At 46.7% G+C, this 18,045-nt stretch overlaps 1 protein-coding gene across 1 annotated transcript in view; it reads left to right on the top strand.

The window, feature by feature from the left end:
- The window catches only part of NAT8L (N-acetyltransferase 8 like), a 54,213-nt gene extending 41,895 nt beyond the window's left edge, over positions 1 to 12,318 (top strand). The window contains exon 3 of the mRNA XM_006023818.2: positions 4,111 to 12,318. Coding sequence (XP_006023880.1) covers positions 4,111 to 4,478 — 368 coding nt within the window. The 3' untranslated portion in view covers positions 4,479 to 12,318. The remainder of the gene's footprint in view (positions 1 to 4,110) is intronic.
- The last annotated feature ends 5,727 nt before the right edge of the window (positions 12,319 to 18,045 follow it).

Here is an 18,045-nt window from a genome sequence, read left to right on the forward strand (position 1 = left end):
TTCCGACTCAGCCAGAGCCAGGATCTTGGGCAACCAGAGAACTGTGAAATTTTGACTGGGCCTTCTCTGTGTGGGGGCCCATTCTGCATCTATTTAGACCAGGGGTCAGCAGTGTGGGTTAAATCTGGCCTGCAGAGCCTTCAGTTCCAGCCTGCGGATGTAGGGCTTGGCTGGCAGGAAGCATCTTCCGCGAGCGCTCTCCCTATGCTGCTGCGAGGAGACGTGCAGGCCGAGGGCATTCTCCCCATGCCATCAGGGAGACGAATGGCAGTGGCAGCAGAGTCCTACCGCCTGCCAACCTCCAAACGGGGTGGGTCATTCCCATCCATGGCCAGAAAAGATTGCTCATTCCTGGTTTAGACAGCTTGACTGAGATGCTCTGGACAGGAGGCATCTGCTTTTTGGTGTTTGCACTGGGTCTAGATCAATGGTCCCCATTCTTAGCTGGTCCTTGGCTGATGGATCTTTAGCTATGAAACACCTTTCCCTCCTTGGTCCTCCACAGCCTGTGATGGGTGGTGTTCAGGACCCACTGAGATCCACCAGGTTTTCTAATGGAGGAGATGTTCCACTCATTAAGCAGATGAGTGGGTTGGTTGTTTGCTTGCAGAGGTAGTTTCATAGTTGGTAGGGTTGGAAGGGACCTGAGCAGATCATCAAGTCCGACTCCCTGCCATGGGCAAGAATGAATGCTGGGATCAAACGACCCCGGCGAGGTGATTATCTAGCCTCCTTTTGAAGACCCCCAGGGTAGGAGTGACCACCACTTCCCTTGGAAGTTGGTTCCAGATCCTAGCCACCCTGACTGTGAAGTAGTGCTTCCTGATGTCTAGCCTGAATCTAGTCTCAGTCAACTTGTGGCTATTATTCCTTGTTACTCTGGGTAGTGCTCGGGGGAACAGGGACTCTCCCATTTCCCACTGGCTCCCCCTGGTAAGTTTATAGATTACCACTACATCCCCCCTCAGCCTTTTCTTGTGGAGGCTGCACAGATTCAGGTCCCTCAGCCTCTCCTCGTAGGGCCTGCCCTGCTGCCCCCGGATCATGCGAGTGGCCCTCCTCTGGACCCTCTCCATGTTGTCCACATCCCTCCTGAAGTGCGGTGCCCAGAACTGGACGCAGTACTCCAACTGCAGCTTGACCAATGTCGCATAGAGGGGGAGGATCACCTCCTTGGACCTGCTTGTGATGCATCTATGGATGCACGACAAGGGGCAGTTGGCCTTACTGACCGTGTCCCCACATTGGTGGTCCATGTTCATCTTGGAATCAATAATGACTCCAAGATCCTTTTCTGCCTCTGCACTGACCAGAAGGGAGTTCCCCACCTGTAGGTATGCTGCTGGTTCTTCCTCCCTAGGTGCAGCACCTTGCACTTGTCAGTATTGAATCCCATCCTATTCTCATCCACCCCCCCCTGTAACCTGTCCAGATCTAGTTGTAGCCTGCCCCTCCCTTCTAGCGTGCCCACCTCTCCCCACATCTTAGTGTTGTCCACGAATTTGAACAAGGTGCTTTTCATCCCCTTGTCCAAGTCACTGATGAAGATGCTGAACAGTGCGGGTCTGAGGACCGAGCCTGGGGGGCCCCCACTCCCCACATCCCTCCAGGTCAAAAATGACCCGTCCACCACCACTCTCTGGGTGCAGCCCTCCAGCCAATTTGCGACCCATCTGACTGTGTAGGCATCAACGCCACAGTTGCCAATTTTTTAATGAGAATGGGGTGAGAGCCCGTGTCGAAGGCCTTCCTAATGTCCAGAAAGACTATGTCCACTGCGACACCTGCATCTAAGGATTTTGTGACCTGGTCGTAGGAGGCCACCAGGTTGGTCTGACAGGACCTGCCCCTAATGAACCCGTGTTGGTTGCCCTTGAGCATAATCTCCCCTGCTGGCCCCTTGCAGATTGGTGAAACTGAGCTGTTAATTCTGCTCGGATTTGAGAGGAGTTTTTCACTGCTAAGAGAAATGGCTGCCTGTCTGTATAGGTACTCGTTTGGCTCTCATCAGTGTAGTATCCAAGCCCCCTCATTAAGGTGTCTCATCTTTCTATTAACAAGTATATCTCTGTAAGTGTTAGAGTGGACCTACAGTCTAAGAGGGGAGCAGTAATACAAAAGACGTGCAAAGGAGGGAGCCAAAATGAGTCAGCCGGAGGCAGTGCCTTCTGCTGTCCGTTTTTAAGGAAGCTTCTTGAGAGTTGGAGGGATACTTATGGGAGTCTGAGACCTTGCTGTGCTGTTTCCAGATGTCTTCTGTGGCTTGGTTACAGTAGTGCTTACATGAACAGTTAGTTTTCCAGAACTGTAATTGCAGCACTCAGCTCACCTCTTTGCATTTCTGACAGCCTGTTAATGTACTGCAGTGGGTTGTGCTCTTACTGCAGTACAGGAGCTAAGTTAGCTGCAGAAATGCTTTGCTTGCTGAATTTCTTAGGAAAGCTTTTACTAGGTGAAGAAGGATATTCTTTAATTGCTTCTTAGAGAACCTGTGCTTTTTGATGATGATTTGCCTGTACGCAGCTTATTTCTTCCAAATGGATTCCAAAGGCTTTTACAGACTATTAGGGCACTTTTACATGTGCTCCAGGGGGTGGGGGGGTGGCACTTTTTAACAGCACTTATTAAAGTGCCGCAGTGTCCCATGTATCAGTGTCCCTGTGCTTCAAAATGGCAGCAGGGGTGCTTGAACTGAAGCTCATCGAATGAGCTTTAGTTCATGCGCTCCTGACACGCAAGACACACAGGCTGGCTGGACCGCAGTAATTACCATGCTGCAGCAGACTCAATTAATCAACTCTGCTCTGACACACTGTAATTACAGCGCACTGGAGCAGCCTCTGCACTTGGGTATAGGCACCCTTAGGTGCAGCTTCTCAGGATTTTCTCACCATTGGGTGCATGTACACATCCATTAATGCTCTTGTGTTGCTGCACATTAAATTTAGTACCCCTAATGTGAGGTAATAACTAAATGCACATTAGGCTGCCCTAATGCGCAGTAGTGAAAGCACATGCTTTTTTAGTGACGCGTAATGCACAGTCGCTTAATAATACTGCGCATTAGCGGATTAGAACAGTTTTTGCTGTGACGCTCTAATGCACAGTAAAATAGGCTACTGTGCATTTAAAGTGCACGTGTAGACACGCCCACTGATACAGGACTGTCTCTGGGGCAGAACATGGTCAGCAGCACCCAAGTTAGACCTGGAGCAGGAAATAACAGTCCAGATTCCCCCAGTGTAGACTCGACGTGTCTAGTAGGATCTTTAATGGCCACTTGAAGTCAACACCCCGTGCTGTGGGATTAAGAGGATGGGCAAGATTTACAGTAGAATTGGGGCATTCAGGTTTTCACCAGAAAAACCTACCACCACCTTGGTTGATCCGAGCCACTCCACATGTCTCCTGGCTAGGGTAATTTGGGATTCAGTGCCTAGCTGTCCCTGCACCTAAGTCCCCAGAGGGCCTGAGCCCAGTAGGCATTGTCAGAGTATGTCTAGGATCAATTGAGACATAGCATGGACAATTCACCACTCATTGCCTCTTTCGTTCAAAACTTTGTTGAAGTAGTGGCAACCTTTTATAGTAACCTAATGGTTGGAGCCCTTTCCCAGCATGTGGGAACCCTGATTTCTAGGCCCTCCTTGACCTGAGGTGGTTCAAACCCACATTTTGTCCCCTCTCTGTCCTATCCTATGTGATTTCAGTGAGCAACCTGATAAGTAGGAAAAAAATTCTCCTGATAATTATTCATGATAGGTTAGAGTTAAATTACTCCAGTCACCTGATACTGATGCACTGTGTCTAATAGTCTCTGTAATTTTGGTCTTGGGGGTTCTTGCATTTCATATTGGAACAACTTTGCACAATTTCTCTGGGAACGCTTTCTGTAGCAACCTTCAGAAGCATGTGGGGCAGATTTACAAATGTATTAAGGCACTTAATGATGCTGTCTAATGGGATTCCTCAAAGAACTTAAGAAAGTTAAGATCTAATTTCCACTGATATCGATACCTTTGTAAATGGGCCTTGTATTGGCATAAGTGGAGGCTTATGCGAAGGTGTGACTGCATTCTCCAGCCTCACCAGCTCCTTTGTCTCCTGCAGGCTCCTGCTTCTGGGTGGCCGTGCTGGATGGAAACGTGGTTGGAATTGTGGCTGCGAGAGGCAACGAGGAAGACAACACGCTGGAGCTGCGCCGCATGTCTGTAGACTCCAAATACCGCGGCAAAGGGATTGCCAAAGCCCTGGGCCGCAAAGTGCTGGAGTTTGCCATGCTCAACAACTACTCTTCTGTCGTACTGGGAACCACGGCTGTGAAGGTGGCAGCCCACAAGCTGTATGAGTCCTTGGGGTTCAAACACGTGGGCATCGTTGAACACTACACCCTTCCCGGGATGACACATTCCTTACTAGAGAGAATGTTTTTCCAGCTTCGCTACCACCGCTACCGCCTGCAGCTGCGTGAAGAATAAAAACAAAACCGCAAAAATATTTTCCTCCTCCCCCCTCCAAAACAAAACCGACCTTGTGGTTTTATTTTATTTTATTTTATTTTTTTTGTCACTTTTTTTTGCCAGTTTTGTTCATTTTGTTCCCTCATTTCATTTTTAATTTGCTTTGTACAGCTTGATTGTACAAAATAAGGATCCTTCCTCGCATGCTGTAGGGTGGTGGTGCTGATGCTGGAAGTACTGCTCTCCTAATGCATACCCTGTTCATGACCTGGCAGGTCAGAGTGAACCTACAGCCTATTGTTCCAATCCTACCCAGGTACCTACATAAAGCACAGAAACTTAAATACATAACCGTACCCCTGGTCTGATGTACACTTTTTGTTTTTTGTGGGTTTTTTTTCTTTTCCAGTATAAGATAACGTAGTGATGGCATTCATGCTAGTGCAGAAATATTACTTGAATGCATTTCTGAGTATTTCACGCACCAGTACGTAGAATAGGTATTCATCTTCCCGTAAATTATCGGTTAATAGTTTTCAAAGAAAATGTGAAAAACAAAACAACCCGCTTGCTACAATGCATGAAGAGGAAGTGTGTGCACGCACTCAAACACACGGCACTGCCAACAAGGCACTGGTGTTGCACTTTTTTGGATGTGCCTCATGCTGCCAAATGTCTGAAAGAACCTTGGTGCATCCAATAACCATGACTTTTTCTCCATTCTCATTCTCCTTCCTAAGCCAGCAAACAGACTTGACCCATCTGAACTCTGAGCCCCATTGTAACATATTATGAAGTAAGATCAAACCTAAATATCTCCTGCGCTGTTCTATATCCGTGCATCACCTGCAGTCCTGGGCCAGACTTCCGCATGTGCATTGGAGTTTCTCTTTGCTGCCTTCTGGTTTATTTTGGTTTTTTGTTTTTTTTTAAATTAATGTTTTGTTTTGTTTTATTTTTTAGTTTTGGCTTTTGCTGAATGGTGTCATTGAAGCATAATGGAGGCTGCAGTTCCTATGGCAACACATTTGCACATTAATGTGCCCACCAATTCTGAACACTTCAGAAAAGCAATGTGCGACAGATAATTGCATTTTGGGAACATGGGGTGGGGGGGACACATACATATTATCTTAACCAGCTGCTTGTTCGATAAACATAGATGGCCTCACTGCAGCCTTCCATAAAAAATAATTAGCTGCTTTAATGATGTCACATTTGTGAATTGTACAATGCAAAAAGCAATGCAAAGCAGATTTGGCATGTGTCTGTACCTAGTATGTATGTACAGTGCCTGCCAACAAATGAATAACCAAGACTACAGCTTCTTCTAGCCTGAAATATCAATTTTTATAACTTATTTAAACAAATAGCAACTTTGCATGAATTGTCTCGGCGGGGGTGGGGGGGAGGGGGGGGACGCAGTAGGTTATTTCTAAAATGTGTTATCAGAAATATACAGACCATTTCTGGCTGCACTTAACTCGGGGGTGGGTGGAAGGTTTCAGCTGTCTTATTCAATTTAAAGGGAAACCCCCTTTCACTTAGTTCCTGGGAAAAATGTTACCGTTCTATGAAGTATAATGCGCGTGGAAAAAATGTATCACACTGAAATCAACAAGGGAGAGACCTATGTTAATCACACTTGTACTTAGAAATACAATAGAAGCATCTAGGTGGAAAGGAGAGTTTCAGGGAGGAGGGGAGTGTTAATGCAGGAGCAAATGTTATTTTCCAAACAGATTTTGGAATCAAATGAATGGGGAATCATAGAAAATGAAAGTAGGAGCACTTAAACAGCTTGACAGGCGGAAGATGAGACGCATGTAAGTAATACTGTAGTGTTGAAACCAAAAAAACCCCTCTCCCTTCGTTTCCAGTTGAGAGTGTTTCCAGCACTGAGATTTACCAGCGTGAAGGCCTGGAGGACAGTTGCTTGTGACCAGCTGGCACTGCTCCGTGCCATCCCGTCACAATTCTGCCTGTACAGGGGCGCCCGGGAAAGTTGAGATAAATCAACCAGAAGTGTGCAAGTGTTTTCCTTGACTCCTGAATGAGAGCATCCATGCACTCTGCGGCACGTCGGAGGCTGGATTGGGTGAGAATTAGCAGTGCGCTGGCCACCCCATGCTCACTCCCTGTCTGGGCGCTGTTCAGCAGCAGTAAGTGGAAGGCAGCTGACTTGACTTTAAGAGTAGAGCAAGCTGCCGGACTCAGTGCAATGAATGGGCCTGCATGGGGCATAGCTAGCACCTTGCAAATTGTCATTCAGCCTTATGTGGCAGTAATTTCATCACGTAGATAAGCCCCTGTGCATGCTGACTGCACACTGTTGGCTTGTTTGCCTTCACTTGTCCGCGCGTCACCATGTAAACAGGCCCTCCTCCTACCAGAGTGAGTGTCTTTGAGAACTCTTGATTTACCAGCAGCATCTCTGCAGGTCCCCTTTCAGCAGGGGAAAAAGCCTGTACTTGCTTAGCAAATGTTAATGAGAGGAGGAGGGCAGTCTTCCCGGGAGAGCAATTGCAGAGCTGCTGAAAGGATGTGGGCTCCAATCTCCAGAGCCCAGCCCTTTCACCTGAGCTGGAAGGGAGGAAAAAAGAAATCGCAGCCTCCTTCTCCCGTGCAATCCCAGAACAAGAAGTGAGGTCAAGGCAATAAATGCAGGCACAGCCTTATCAGAGCAATCTGAAAAAATATTCTGTTGATCAGTTCACCCTCTCAGTGCTGGATTGCTGCCTGTCTCAGTCTCTACCATGCACAAAGCAGCAGTGTCCTGTGATATATTGGCCCAGCAATAAAGGGAGAAAATTGAGAATGGAGGGCACTCTTTCAAGAAACCATGAGTAATGAACAATATTTCTTTGTGGGCACTATATTTTTTAAAGTCTTTCTATGCTGAACATTTCTCCAGAAGCCAAAATATATACTGTTGGTAGGGGTTTTTGTATAGTGTACAGAAATTGGCATAATATTTTCTTGCTGCTTCAAGTGATTTATTAGCTGGAGTAAAACAGACACATACAAAGTGTTAGCAAAAATGAAAGAAAAGAACAAAACAGTTTGTGCCTTTTTAGTTTATTTTTTCTGTTGCTGTATAGTCGCTGCACTAAACCTTTTCCAGAAAATAAAAATAACTAATCTCTTAACAAAGGGGGAAATACATGAAGCTGAAACCAAGCGCTTAATTTTTTTATTGGGGTATTTAATTAAAAGAATGTTGCTGGTTTTATTTGATACTTGTGCCTTTGTAGTATGCCTCATTCATACCGATGAGATAAGCCAAAACAGGTACAAAAACCATTATATCCCAGAGTCAGACGCACTGGTATGTCACCACCACTTCCAAAGCTGGTTAAAATGTAACCGATGGGTTATGACTGCATCTCTGATCATGACACCTTGGGAGCTGCATAAAAGAGGGGTGTTGCTATAACATGCAGCTTGCAAAGTGCTATGGTATCTCTATACTTCTAAGTGCACGGGGGGGCATAGCAATCAAGATGCTGCCACTCAGACATTTGTTGCTGTGTGAATTTGTCTTTACTGCCTTTGTGATTTCTCTCCTGCTCTGTGACAAGTGTGCTTGGAAAATTCAGTTTGGTCATCATACCAGGAACCCCAGCTGCCTGTCTTTTTCCTCAAGTGTAATCTCCTAAAGAAAGGACATACTGTTAAATCTTTCCATCTCTTTTTTCTCAGTGGTGACAGCAGATGAGTTAGTAGAGCTCTACTAACCTAAGCTTCGTCCTAGGCTATCGTGGTTGGACATCTCCCACTTGTACTAGCTCCAGTGAGAATACTGATGTAGACCAGGCTCAGGCATTTTTACTGCTGTTGGCTGGATTTGCTGTGAGTTGGATTAGACACTTCCACGGCTGAAAAATACCTGAGCCTCCTGCTGCTGCTTAGTTGTTGGATTTGCTCTGGTGGGAAATTTTGCAAAGCCTGTTTATGTTGGTACAGGCTTGAAGGTGGATCATCTTTGGTTGTTCTGTAGAACATGCTTGTCCTTCCTGTGAGGGAGCCCAGGCTCAAGCTGCACTGTCTTCTAGTCTGGCTATGCTGCAGGCTGCAAGATCATGTAGAGAAACCCAGCTAGGTTTAAATGAGCAGACTAGGAGCACTCTAGCCTGGCCGGTGCAGAGTTCAGCCCAGCACTCTTGGTGGGGCAGTTTAGCCCCCATAGAGCCGGGTGTTGCCGTGGCCAGATTGGTTCTGCTCTCAGTACTGGTTCATTCATAACTAGCTTGGGCATCTCCGCACTGCATTGCAGTCTGCAGTGTAGGCAAATCCTGAGTCTGTGTAGGCAGGGCAAGCTGAAGGGTTTTTCCATTTCGTCCATCCATCGCCTCTATTTTACCTATGTACATAGCTCTGCAAAAGGCTTCCACATGTCCTCTCTCTGCACAAGTCCTGGAACTCCTCCGATGTGCAACTTCCCAGCAGCGACAGGACCCAGCTTTGCTGTCTATCTGTCCTTTGCTGCTTCTGGACCTCCTGCTGCTTCTGGACAGAGACTGCTGAAGGGACCACGCAAGTCCCGGCAGCTGGTACTTCAGCACTGGCACAGAAGTGCATGGAGGGCAGTACGAAGAGCTCAGGGACACTCCATTTGAAGGCGACGAGCAGAAGAGCTGCTAGAGGATCTTCCCAGCGGTCCTCTGCAGCTGTGGTAGGAAGGCCAAATATGTATGAAATAAGGAACGATGTTAAAGATGAACTGAGCCATTCTCTCTGTCTGTTGCCATTCCCTGTGCTGAGTTTGGGGCTTTGGGTGGCACTGAGGGACTGGCAGTTGCGTGACCCTGTACACAAGTTCCAGACTGCCAGCCCCATGTGGGAATGCTGGGATTCTTGTGACAAGAGTTGGGATTTTCATTGTAATTTGGTTAATTGGATGGCTAGTGGAACTACATCCAGCTGAGCTGGAGCTGTGTGGTTTGACTGGCAGGAGACCTTTCAACTACGGGACTGGCATCTGCAAACAAATGGGTCCTCCCTGGTCCCTACCCACATCTGCCCTGGCAGCTTCCTAGCTAATACGTTCTATGTCCATGCTTCTTTTTCACTGATTTGTTGGTCTTTAAAACAGAGTTTCCCTGCCTGAGCCCTTATCTTGCAGTGAGCTCCACTTAGGTGAATACCTGGATGGAGCTGACTGGGATCAGTGCTGCGGCACCCCCTGCCCTGCTCCCCAACAGAGCCAGGGCCTCTGATCTTTTCTTCCAGGTTTTTAAGAGGAAACAGGAAACATTTCAGTTATGAGTCAAGGCTCAACCTTGTTCATGGCCCAGGTCTCCCTGGGCACCACCTGTACTGTCCTCTGTGAAGCTAGTAAGAGTTATGTGTGCGCATCTGTGAGAACCAGGTCCTTGGGGCCTGCTGATGCCACCATGCACCTTTGATCAGTTATCCCAGGTTTTAGGTTGGCTCTGTAGTGCTCTTGGCCTTGCTTAGTAATGCTCAATGGCTAAAGCAGTTAGGAACAGGGTTTCAGACTTTAGTGAGGCCTCTTGAACTAGTGGTTGCCACAAATTCATGCCTTGGTTTCTCTGATGAAGTGGTCTGCACCTGCAGACAGCTTAGAAATGGCAGCTGTAATTCACCTCCACTTTGAAGTGCGCTCCACAGTGCTGTGCCATTGGCATGTTCCAAACACTGCATGGAGAGAAATGGCACTGGGCTTTGCTTGGGTCCTGTTGCTACAGGGTGTGGACAATATGTTTCAGTACCTCTTTAGCACTTCCCAGGTCTCTACCTGCATGCAAGACTGTGATCCCTTCTGGGTGCAGCCCTACATATGGTGTCAGTAGAGGAAGCTCCACCTGACTTAAAGAATGCCGACATTGTGACTATCTTCAAGAAAGGGGACAAGTCGGTGCGTGGGAACTACCAAGGCATTACCTTCCTCTCTGTTGCCTGGAAGGGTCTTACTCCCATCCTTCTGAATCTCCTCCTCTGCCTTGCCGAAGATGTCCTTCCAGAATCCCAGTGTGGCTTTAAACCATCATGGGTACCACCAACATGATTTTTGTTGCACAACAGATCCAGGAGAAGTGTAGAGAGCAACACCAAGAGCTGCTTATGGCATTCATTGGCCTAACCAAGGCCTTCGACTCCATCAGTTGTGAAACCTTATGGAAGTTGCTGGATAGGTTTGGTTGTCTGTTGACGTTCATCAGTGTCCTCAGGCTACTCCATGATGGGATGACCACCACAGTCCTCTGCAATGGATCAGAGATGGACCAATTTACCGTTTGTACTGGTGTCAAGCAGGGCTGTCATCACCTCAACCTTTTTCTCCATCTATCTTGCTGCAATTTTGAATCTCATCCATGACTGCCTTCCTCCCAGAATTGGGGTGAAGTATCAAATGGACAGTCAGCTTTTCAACCTGCAGTGCCTCCGCAGCAAAATGAAAGTTACCAAGACTGGCATCACCGACCTTCAGTATGCTGACGACTGTGTTATCCTCGCACATGCTGCGGTCAATCTGCACTCCACCCTTGACCTTTTTTTAGGTGCCTACCATAGCCTGGGACTCTCCCTTACTATTAGGAAGACCAAGGTGCTCCATCAGCCTGCCCCAGCACAAGCTTCCCCCCTTTCCCCCCAAATTACCATTGGTGGAGAACCCCTGGAAAGTGCCAAGCATTTTCCTATACCTTGGCAGCCACCTCTCCCAGTCAGTCTTGATGTAGAAATCAAATCTAGGATTTGCTGTGCCAGCATATCCTTTGGAAAGCTGCTTTGCCATGTCTTTGCTCACTGAGATCTACAGATAGAAGCTAAGAACCTGGTCTGCAATGCAGTGATAATCCCTACGCTCCTATGGGTGTGAGATGTGGGTGACATATCGGAGCCACTTTAAGCACCTGGAATGGTTCCATCAGCGCTGCCTCAGGAAGAACCTTCGATTTGATGGGAAGAGCCCTGCACAAATGCCAGCATCCTCTTTGCACCTAATATAACCAGCATTGAGGCAAAGATCAAGAAACAGCAATTCTGCTGAGCTGGCCACAGTGCGGATGGCTGACACTCGTCTCCCAAAGCAAGTCCTCGTCTCTCAACTCAGCCATGGTAAGAGGACCTGCAGAGGACGGAGGAAGAATTACAAGGACACCTTGAAAGCATAACTTAAGAAGGGTGGCATCAGCCTTACAAACTGGGACGTGCTGGCTGGTAACGGGTCTCAATGGCACTGCACCATACATCGAAGCCGAGAAATGGTAAAGGAAGAAGCAAAGTGCACAATATCTTGGCCAACAGCTGTGCCCCCCAGCCACCCCCCAAAGCACCACCTGTCATATCTGTGGAAAAACTTGCAGAGCACGGATTGGACTCTTCAGCCATCTTAAAATGCACCAATAATTTCCCCCCACTCCCGCAGCAGACATCATCCTCGTATCGAGGGACAGCCGAAGAATGTGTTTCAATACCTCTTTAGCACTTCCCAGGTTTCTACCTGCACACAAGACTGTGAGCCCATCTGGGTGCAGTCCTATGTACAGTGTCAGTAGGTTTGACACTGTCTCCTTTCTGTACATCTATGATATGAAACTTGTTTTAACTGGGAATAAATTTTCCTTCCAAGAATCAAGTTTGTGAATAATCTGCAGAGCCTCCTCAATTGACTTTTTTAAAACTGCTAATTGGAAAATACACGTCAGTTGATTACTTAAAGATGCATGGTTTTAAAGTAAGTATGTGTGTAACAACCTGGAATTCAGTGTAGAATAATAGAAAATGAGGGCTAGAAGGGAGCTCAGGAGCTCATCTAGCTCAAAGCCGCACCATCCCCAACTAGATCATTCCAGCCAGGGCTTCAAGCTAGACTTTAAAAATCTCCAAGGATGGAGATTTCACCTCTCTGGCTTACCCCATTCCAGTGCTTCACCACCCTCTTGGTTGGGATGTTTTTCCTAATATCTAAACTTCCCTTGCTGCAACTTCAGGCCATTGCTCCTTGTTCTGTCGTCTGCCATCACTGAGAACAGTGTAGCTGAACCTTGTCCAGAGCCGAATGGTTTTTGATTGGTAGTTTGTACAGGTACAGGATGAAGCTGTTTTTAAGAAGCACTTGTTTGAAACAAAAACATGAATGTACCAAAATGTGAAATGTAAAATATTGTAATGATGGTTGATGCACCTGGGATCTGAAAGGGTAACAGCATTGACTTTATTTGTGCTAAACTCCACATAAAAACAGTGTGCGAACTGTACTGCATCAGTGTCAATTTGCTGCAAAAATACTGTATACTTGAATCCAAAGTACAACGTATAGCTAATTTGTGTGAAACTAGTCCAATATTCCTTGAAAGGAGCAACAGACAAATTGCCCTTCATGTCTGTGCTGCTTTACTATCTGTAAAGTGGGGAAAATCAGGTTTCCTTTGGTAAAGTTCTTTGAGATCTAGAGTGATCCAACATGTATGTGAGGGGCAGGGATCTTATAGGGCGCTCATGAGGTCCAAGCCTATCCTGGGAAGAAAATTTTCCTGTTGACTTCAGTGGGAGTGGAAGATGCTCAGAAGGCAAGATCAGGCCTTTACAACCTCTTCATACTGCCGCTGCGGCAGTGACAGAGTTGCCATCGATGTCAGTGCGAGAAGCATCAGGCCCCATCTGATCCAGAACAATATTGTCCATGAAAGTCGGTTGCTGAGAGGCCTCAGCAAAATTAAGGCTTAACAAAAAATGATAATGCTCCTTACTGTTGCCCTTCGCACCACTGAGCCTAATCAGTGCATGATCTCTTCTGCCTTTGATTTGCCCAGAGCTTATGGCTGAAATGCAGATGAATAGATAACAAGCCCTCACTGCAAGGGTTTTAGAATTGCTAAATACACAAGGGCAAGTGCCAGCTCCAGTTACCTCTGAATTAACAATCTACTTTTAAATTTGCTGTGAGCCTGATTTCCACTAAAGCCTGGGATAATGTTGCTGGTATGCACTGTTTAAAGTCTAATAAAGGCATTCCAGTTCCAAGCTAACTGGAGTTTGTGGTCTCATACACTTTGCCACCTAAAAAAAATAAATGGATGTGACCTATTAAGGAAGCTTACAAGTGCAAAAGGCTGAAATCCCCCCCTTTTTTGCCCTCATGCTATATCCATGTGGAACCTTGTGCAGAGAAATCGATGCCCTTGTGCTTGTAACCAAAGGGTTTTTACCTCACCTCAGTAAGAGGATGTGCACGTAGAGATTATTTTCCTAGCTTGTGCCATGGAAAGACTGTTGCCTGGATGAGCTTTCTAAGCATCTTTCACCGAAACAAAAGTAAGTGCAAGTGCAATGTACACAATGCAGAGTTGAGTTGCAATAGGCTGTTTGTCACTTAAAACAGTAAGCTAGAAGTCAGTATTTGGAGTGTGTGAATTTACTGTTCAGTGTTTGCTTTGTTTTACCTGATGGTTGGTTTTCGGGGGAGGAAAGAAGTTATTGTGAATTGTAAAAGATGGGAAGTCACTGAAAGCAACAGTGTAACAAATACATGATGCTGCTGTACATTACTTTATAAGCAATGCGTTTGAATGTGTAAGCAGCTACTGCTGTGTGAGCTTATCCAATTTACAGCTAACATTGTTTCCAATTTCCTTTAGTCCAAAGCCAAGTTTAATCATTTGACTTGTGCTGTGTATATTTCTTTTATTTTACAGTTGGGGTCTAACAAGAGCATCCCCTGCTTTATGTGTTGTACTTATGATTGTGCTGGGCAATTAGCTTTAAGCAGTTTGATGTGTGCTTGCATTATTTTATTAAGGCAAAAGCCTTCTTGAGCCTAACGCTGTTAAGATGAAATCACTTCTTTGTAGTGTTGACCAGGTCATGTGGTATGCGTTTGCAAAGACTGAAATGAATGGGGCTATAGCTCTTAGCAGACCTGCTAGTGTCTGAGCCAGTGCTCTGTGTACAAGTTATGGGCTACAAGACTTAACCTGTACCTAAGTGGAAATTCAGATTCATTGTGCATCGTCACAATTGTACAAGACCGGTGGGAAATGAGTCTTGTGCTTTCTGTGCTCAGCTTGGTAGGTACTATGGGGCTGGACTAGGTGACTCGTATGTACTGTACTTTGTAATGGGAAGCAGCTGCAGGTCCTCAAAGAAATAGTCTCCTATGAACATACCTTAAAACAGCAATAATAACCACTGCAGAGAAAATGAGTATGTCTGGAAGGCAGGAGGAGGGTGGGGAAAGAACTCATGAAAATATGGTTATGACCATGCTGGCAATCATCATGTGCTGCTATTGTTAACCGGGGAACAGAATTAGTACTATAATGGGCCATTGGGTCTATGTGACTTGGGTTCAGATTTGAAGTGAGCTTGTTGATGCACCCACTTGAAGCCTCTTTAAATCTCCAAAGTTCATATACAGGGCATTATCTTTGTAGTAAAATGCTATAGAACAAGTTACAGCAAGTCAGGACGGCCCATTCAGCAGATAGACAAGAGCACTCTCGAAGTAGCATGGAAGTAACCGTCTGGTTCTGCAACCTCGTAATGCAGTGTAAACTATGGCTGACTCGGCAATAGCAGAAAATAGGATACATGACTGTACTTTTCCTCTGGCAGCAAACAATTGGCACTCTTGGAAACATTTGAAAACTGTCCGCATGTATTGATACAGACCAGTTACCACAGCACGTCAGGACATGCTATATATGCAAGTTACTCCTCCGTACATTTAGGCATTTGCGTTCCAACCTATAAACTGCTAGTCTCAGTGTAGTGACCACTACTCAACTTCCGTTAGCAGAATACTGAAACACTACGTCCAGTCAGCTCTTAAATAAATGCAGTGTGTCTGCAGGAAGAGTCCAGGGAGGTACTGTAAATGAATGACTTGTAGGTACTTAAGTTCTGTTCCTGATGGCCGCTGTAACTGTGAAAATTAACCAGACCTGCTGTGATAAATTTGGTTATATAAGGTTTATTTGGTTAATTTTTTATAAGTGAAAACTGAAAAGATGAAAGAGAATTGTAATATGAAAGCAACTGCTGTAAATAATGTATGAATGAATAAAATCTAAAACTTATGTCAGATTTTTCCTAAACTGCATTGCAGTCACATTACTGCCTCTCTCCCTGGAGTGTGTGCGGAGGGCGGGGGGGCTCAGAAACTCCTTGGCGGTTGTTAGCCCTGGGTGCACTGCTGCCAGAGCTGTCATTGCTCTTCCTCTTGGCAGATGGGAAGGATTTTAACACATGTCCTGCATGCCTCAGTTCATCCTCCCCATGCAGTTATGGCTTGCTGATTAATGCACTCACGTGCAGAAGGGCAAGTATTCCTGGAGATGTGTACTAAATACAGAGCTGCAGCCAGGCCTTGCGCTCGCACAAGATTACAGCCTGCCAGCACAGGCGGTGTGTGTGACAGGACTAGCTCTGAATTGCATATAATAAGCAGGAAGTGCTGCTTCCTCCGCTCTTGCACACTCCCATGGAAACTGTCAAAGAGTTGACCCATCCCAATGGGAAGCCAGTTTATTGTGCCACACACCAGAGTCACTAGGAGAAAACATCCCCCTGGCCAGCCACAGTGCTCGAGTCTCTGGCCCCTGGCTCTGTAAATGTATTTGCCTTTGCACTCCTGCTGCCTTGGTAAAATGGGCTGATTACAACAACTCAGTGAGGAATTGCTCTGCACAGCACTGAAATGAAATCCCTGCTTAACGGCTACAGCCTGAATCACCAAATTGCAGGAAGCTTGTCACTGAGCCTATATGGATGAGCAGATTGTTGGAGACGTGCAGTGATGACTGTTGTGATTGAAGATAGCATCTGGCCCTTGGTTTTCCTTGCATTATTCTGCCACTTGAGTGGAGACTGTCACTTGAAGGATGAGCATGTATTTATAGCACCACAGCGGTCACAGTCTCGGTAGGACCAGTTTAGATTTCCTGCAGTTTGAATGAATCCTGATGTGTAAATCCATTGCACAGCGCTGGCTTTGCCTATAGAGCAGGGGTTTATTTTTTGTTTCTGATACCAGCTCTTTTAAACAAAACTCCCCAAGACCTTGGAACTCTTAAGGTAGCAGAAGATATTTTATCCATTTGGGTAGCTGCTCCGAGGCTCTGTGCTACTTGCCTTGAAAAATCAGCTGGTAACTGGGTTGGCAGGCCAGGGGGAGCCTTGTGACAGTGCAGTGCAACTCCAGCCCCTTCCCCACCATCCACCCTGAGATGTGCATGCCCCTGCCACCAGCAACAAGTCAGCCCAGAGCTCTGTGGACCCCAATACAGCTGCTTGCAGTCTCCTGGATGCCTGCCACAGCCAGCCCAGGCTCTGGGCATGCCCCTGCCACCTGCCATGGAGCTTGTGCTGCTCACAGCAGGCAGTGGGGTGGCCACAAGCAGCTGTACCAGAGTCCGCGGAGCCCCAGCCCAGCTCATTGCTGGCAGCAGATGCACATGCACTTTGAGGCAGATGGTGGGGAAAGGGCTGGGGCTGCACAACCAGGATTGGGCCCCTCACAGCTCCACCACCCACCCCAAAGCATGCATACCAAGCAAAATGCCAGGGATTGCCTAGCCTGATTTAGACTCTAAATAAGTCTAATCAACCCTGCCACAGCACAGACCTAACACCCTAACCTGCCACAGATAAAGCCAACGTCCCACTTCTGTGACTTGTCAATATATGCTCAAGAGGTCCGAGAGGTCCCCTCACTACAGAGGAAGCACCCATCTGACCATGGGGTAAAAATCCTTTCTGATCCCACATCTGACGATCAGTCTGATCCTGAGCAGGGGGGAAAGATGCTCTAGCCAAGAACCTCTGGCTTTGGCCCCAGCAGGAGCATTAGCACACCCCAGTCAGTCTCCAGCCTTGGCTGCAGCCAACACCCAATGCCTCTGGGAAGGCTTAAAAACACCATGACACATATAGCAAAAAGGGGGGAGGGGAAGGGGGGCAGAGGGCAACCAGCAAAGCCCAGAAGTGTGGGAAATACGCATGGTAAAAAGGCATACCTATGCCTTGCTCATCCCTGACCCATGAGTGTCCAACCCTTTCTTGCATACCTCCAGTGAAGGAGAATCCACAATGTCCCCAGGCAGTCCATCCCAGTCCCTCTCTGTTCTAACTGTGAAGAAGGTTTCCCATATATTCAAACTAAATTTACTATCCTGAAACTTCAAGCTATTGGTCCATATCCTCTTTCCTGTAGCAAGAGATTAAAGATGATTTCCCTCTTCTTTATAGCGGCCCTTCAGCTATTTGAAGACTGCAATCATGTCCTCCCTTAAGTACCTTTTCTGCAAGCTGAACATTCCTAGCTTCTTCAGCCTTTCCTCATATGACTTGCTTTTCAAGCTCTTGATCAGCTTTGTTGCCTGCCTCTGGACCCTTTCTAACTTATCCATGTCATTTAAAAAATGCAGCGCCCAGAACTGCACACAGTAGATGAGGCCTAGCCAGTCCCGAGTAGCGAGGCACTATCACCTCTTGTGTCTTGCACCGAATGTTTCTATTGATGCTGCCCAAAGTGCATTTGTCTTTTGTGCTGCTGTGTCACACTGCAGTCTCATAGTGAGTCAGTGGCCTACCAAGACTCTCAAGTACTTTTCCATAG

The sequence above is a fragment of the Alligator sinensis genome, unplaced genomic scaffold (genome assembly GCF_000455745.1).
Source record: "Alligator sinensis unplaced genomic scaffold, ASM45574v1 scaffold445_2, whole genome shotgun sequence".
Classification (NCBI taxonomy): Eukaryota; Metazoa; Chordata; order Crocodylia; family Alligatoridae; genus Alligator; species Alligator sinensis.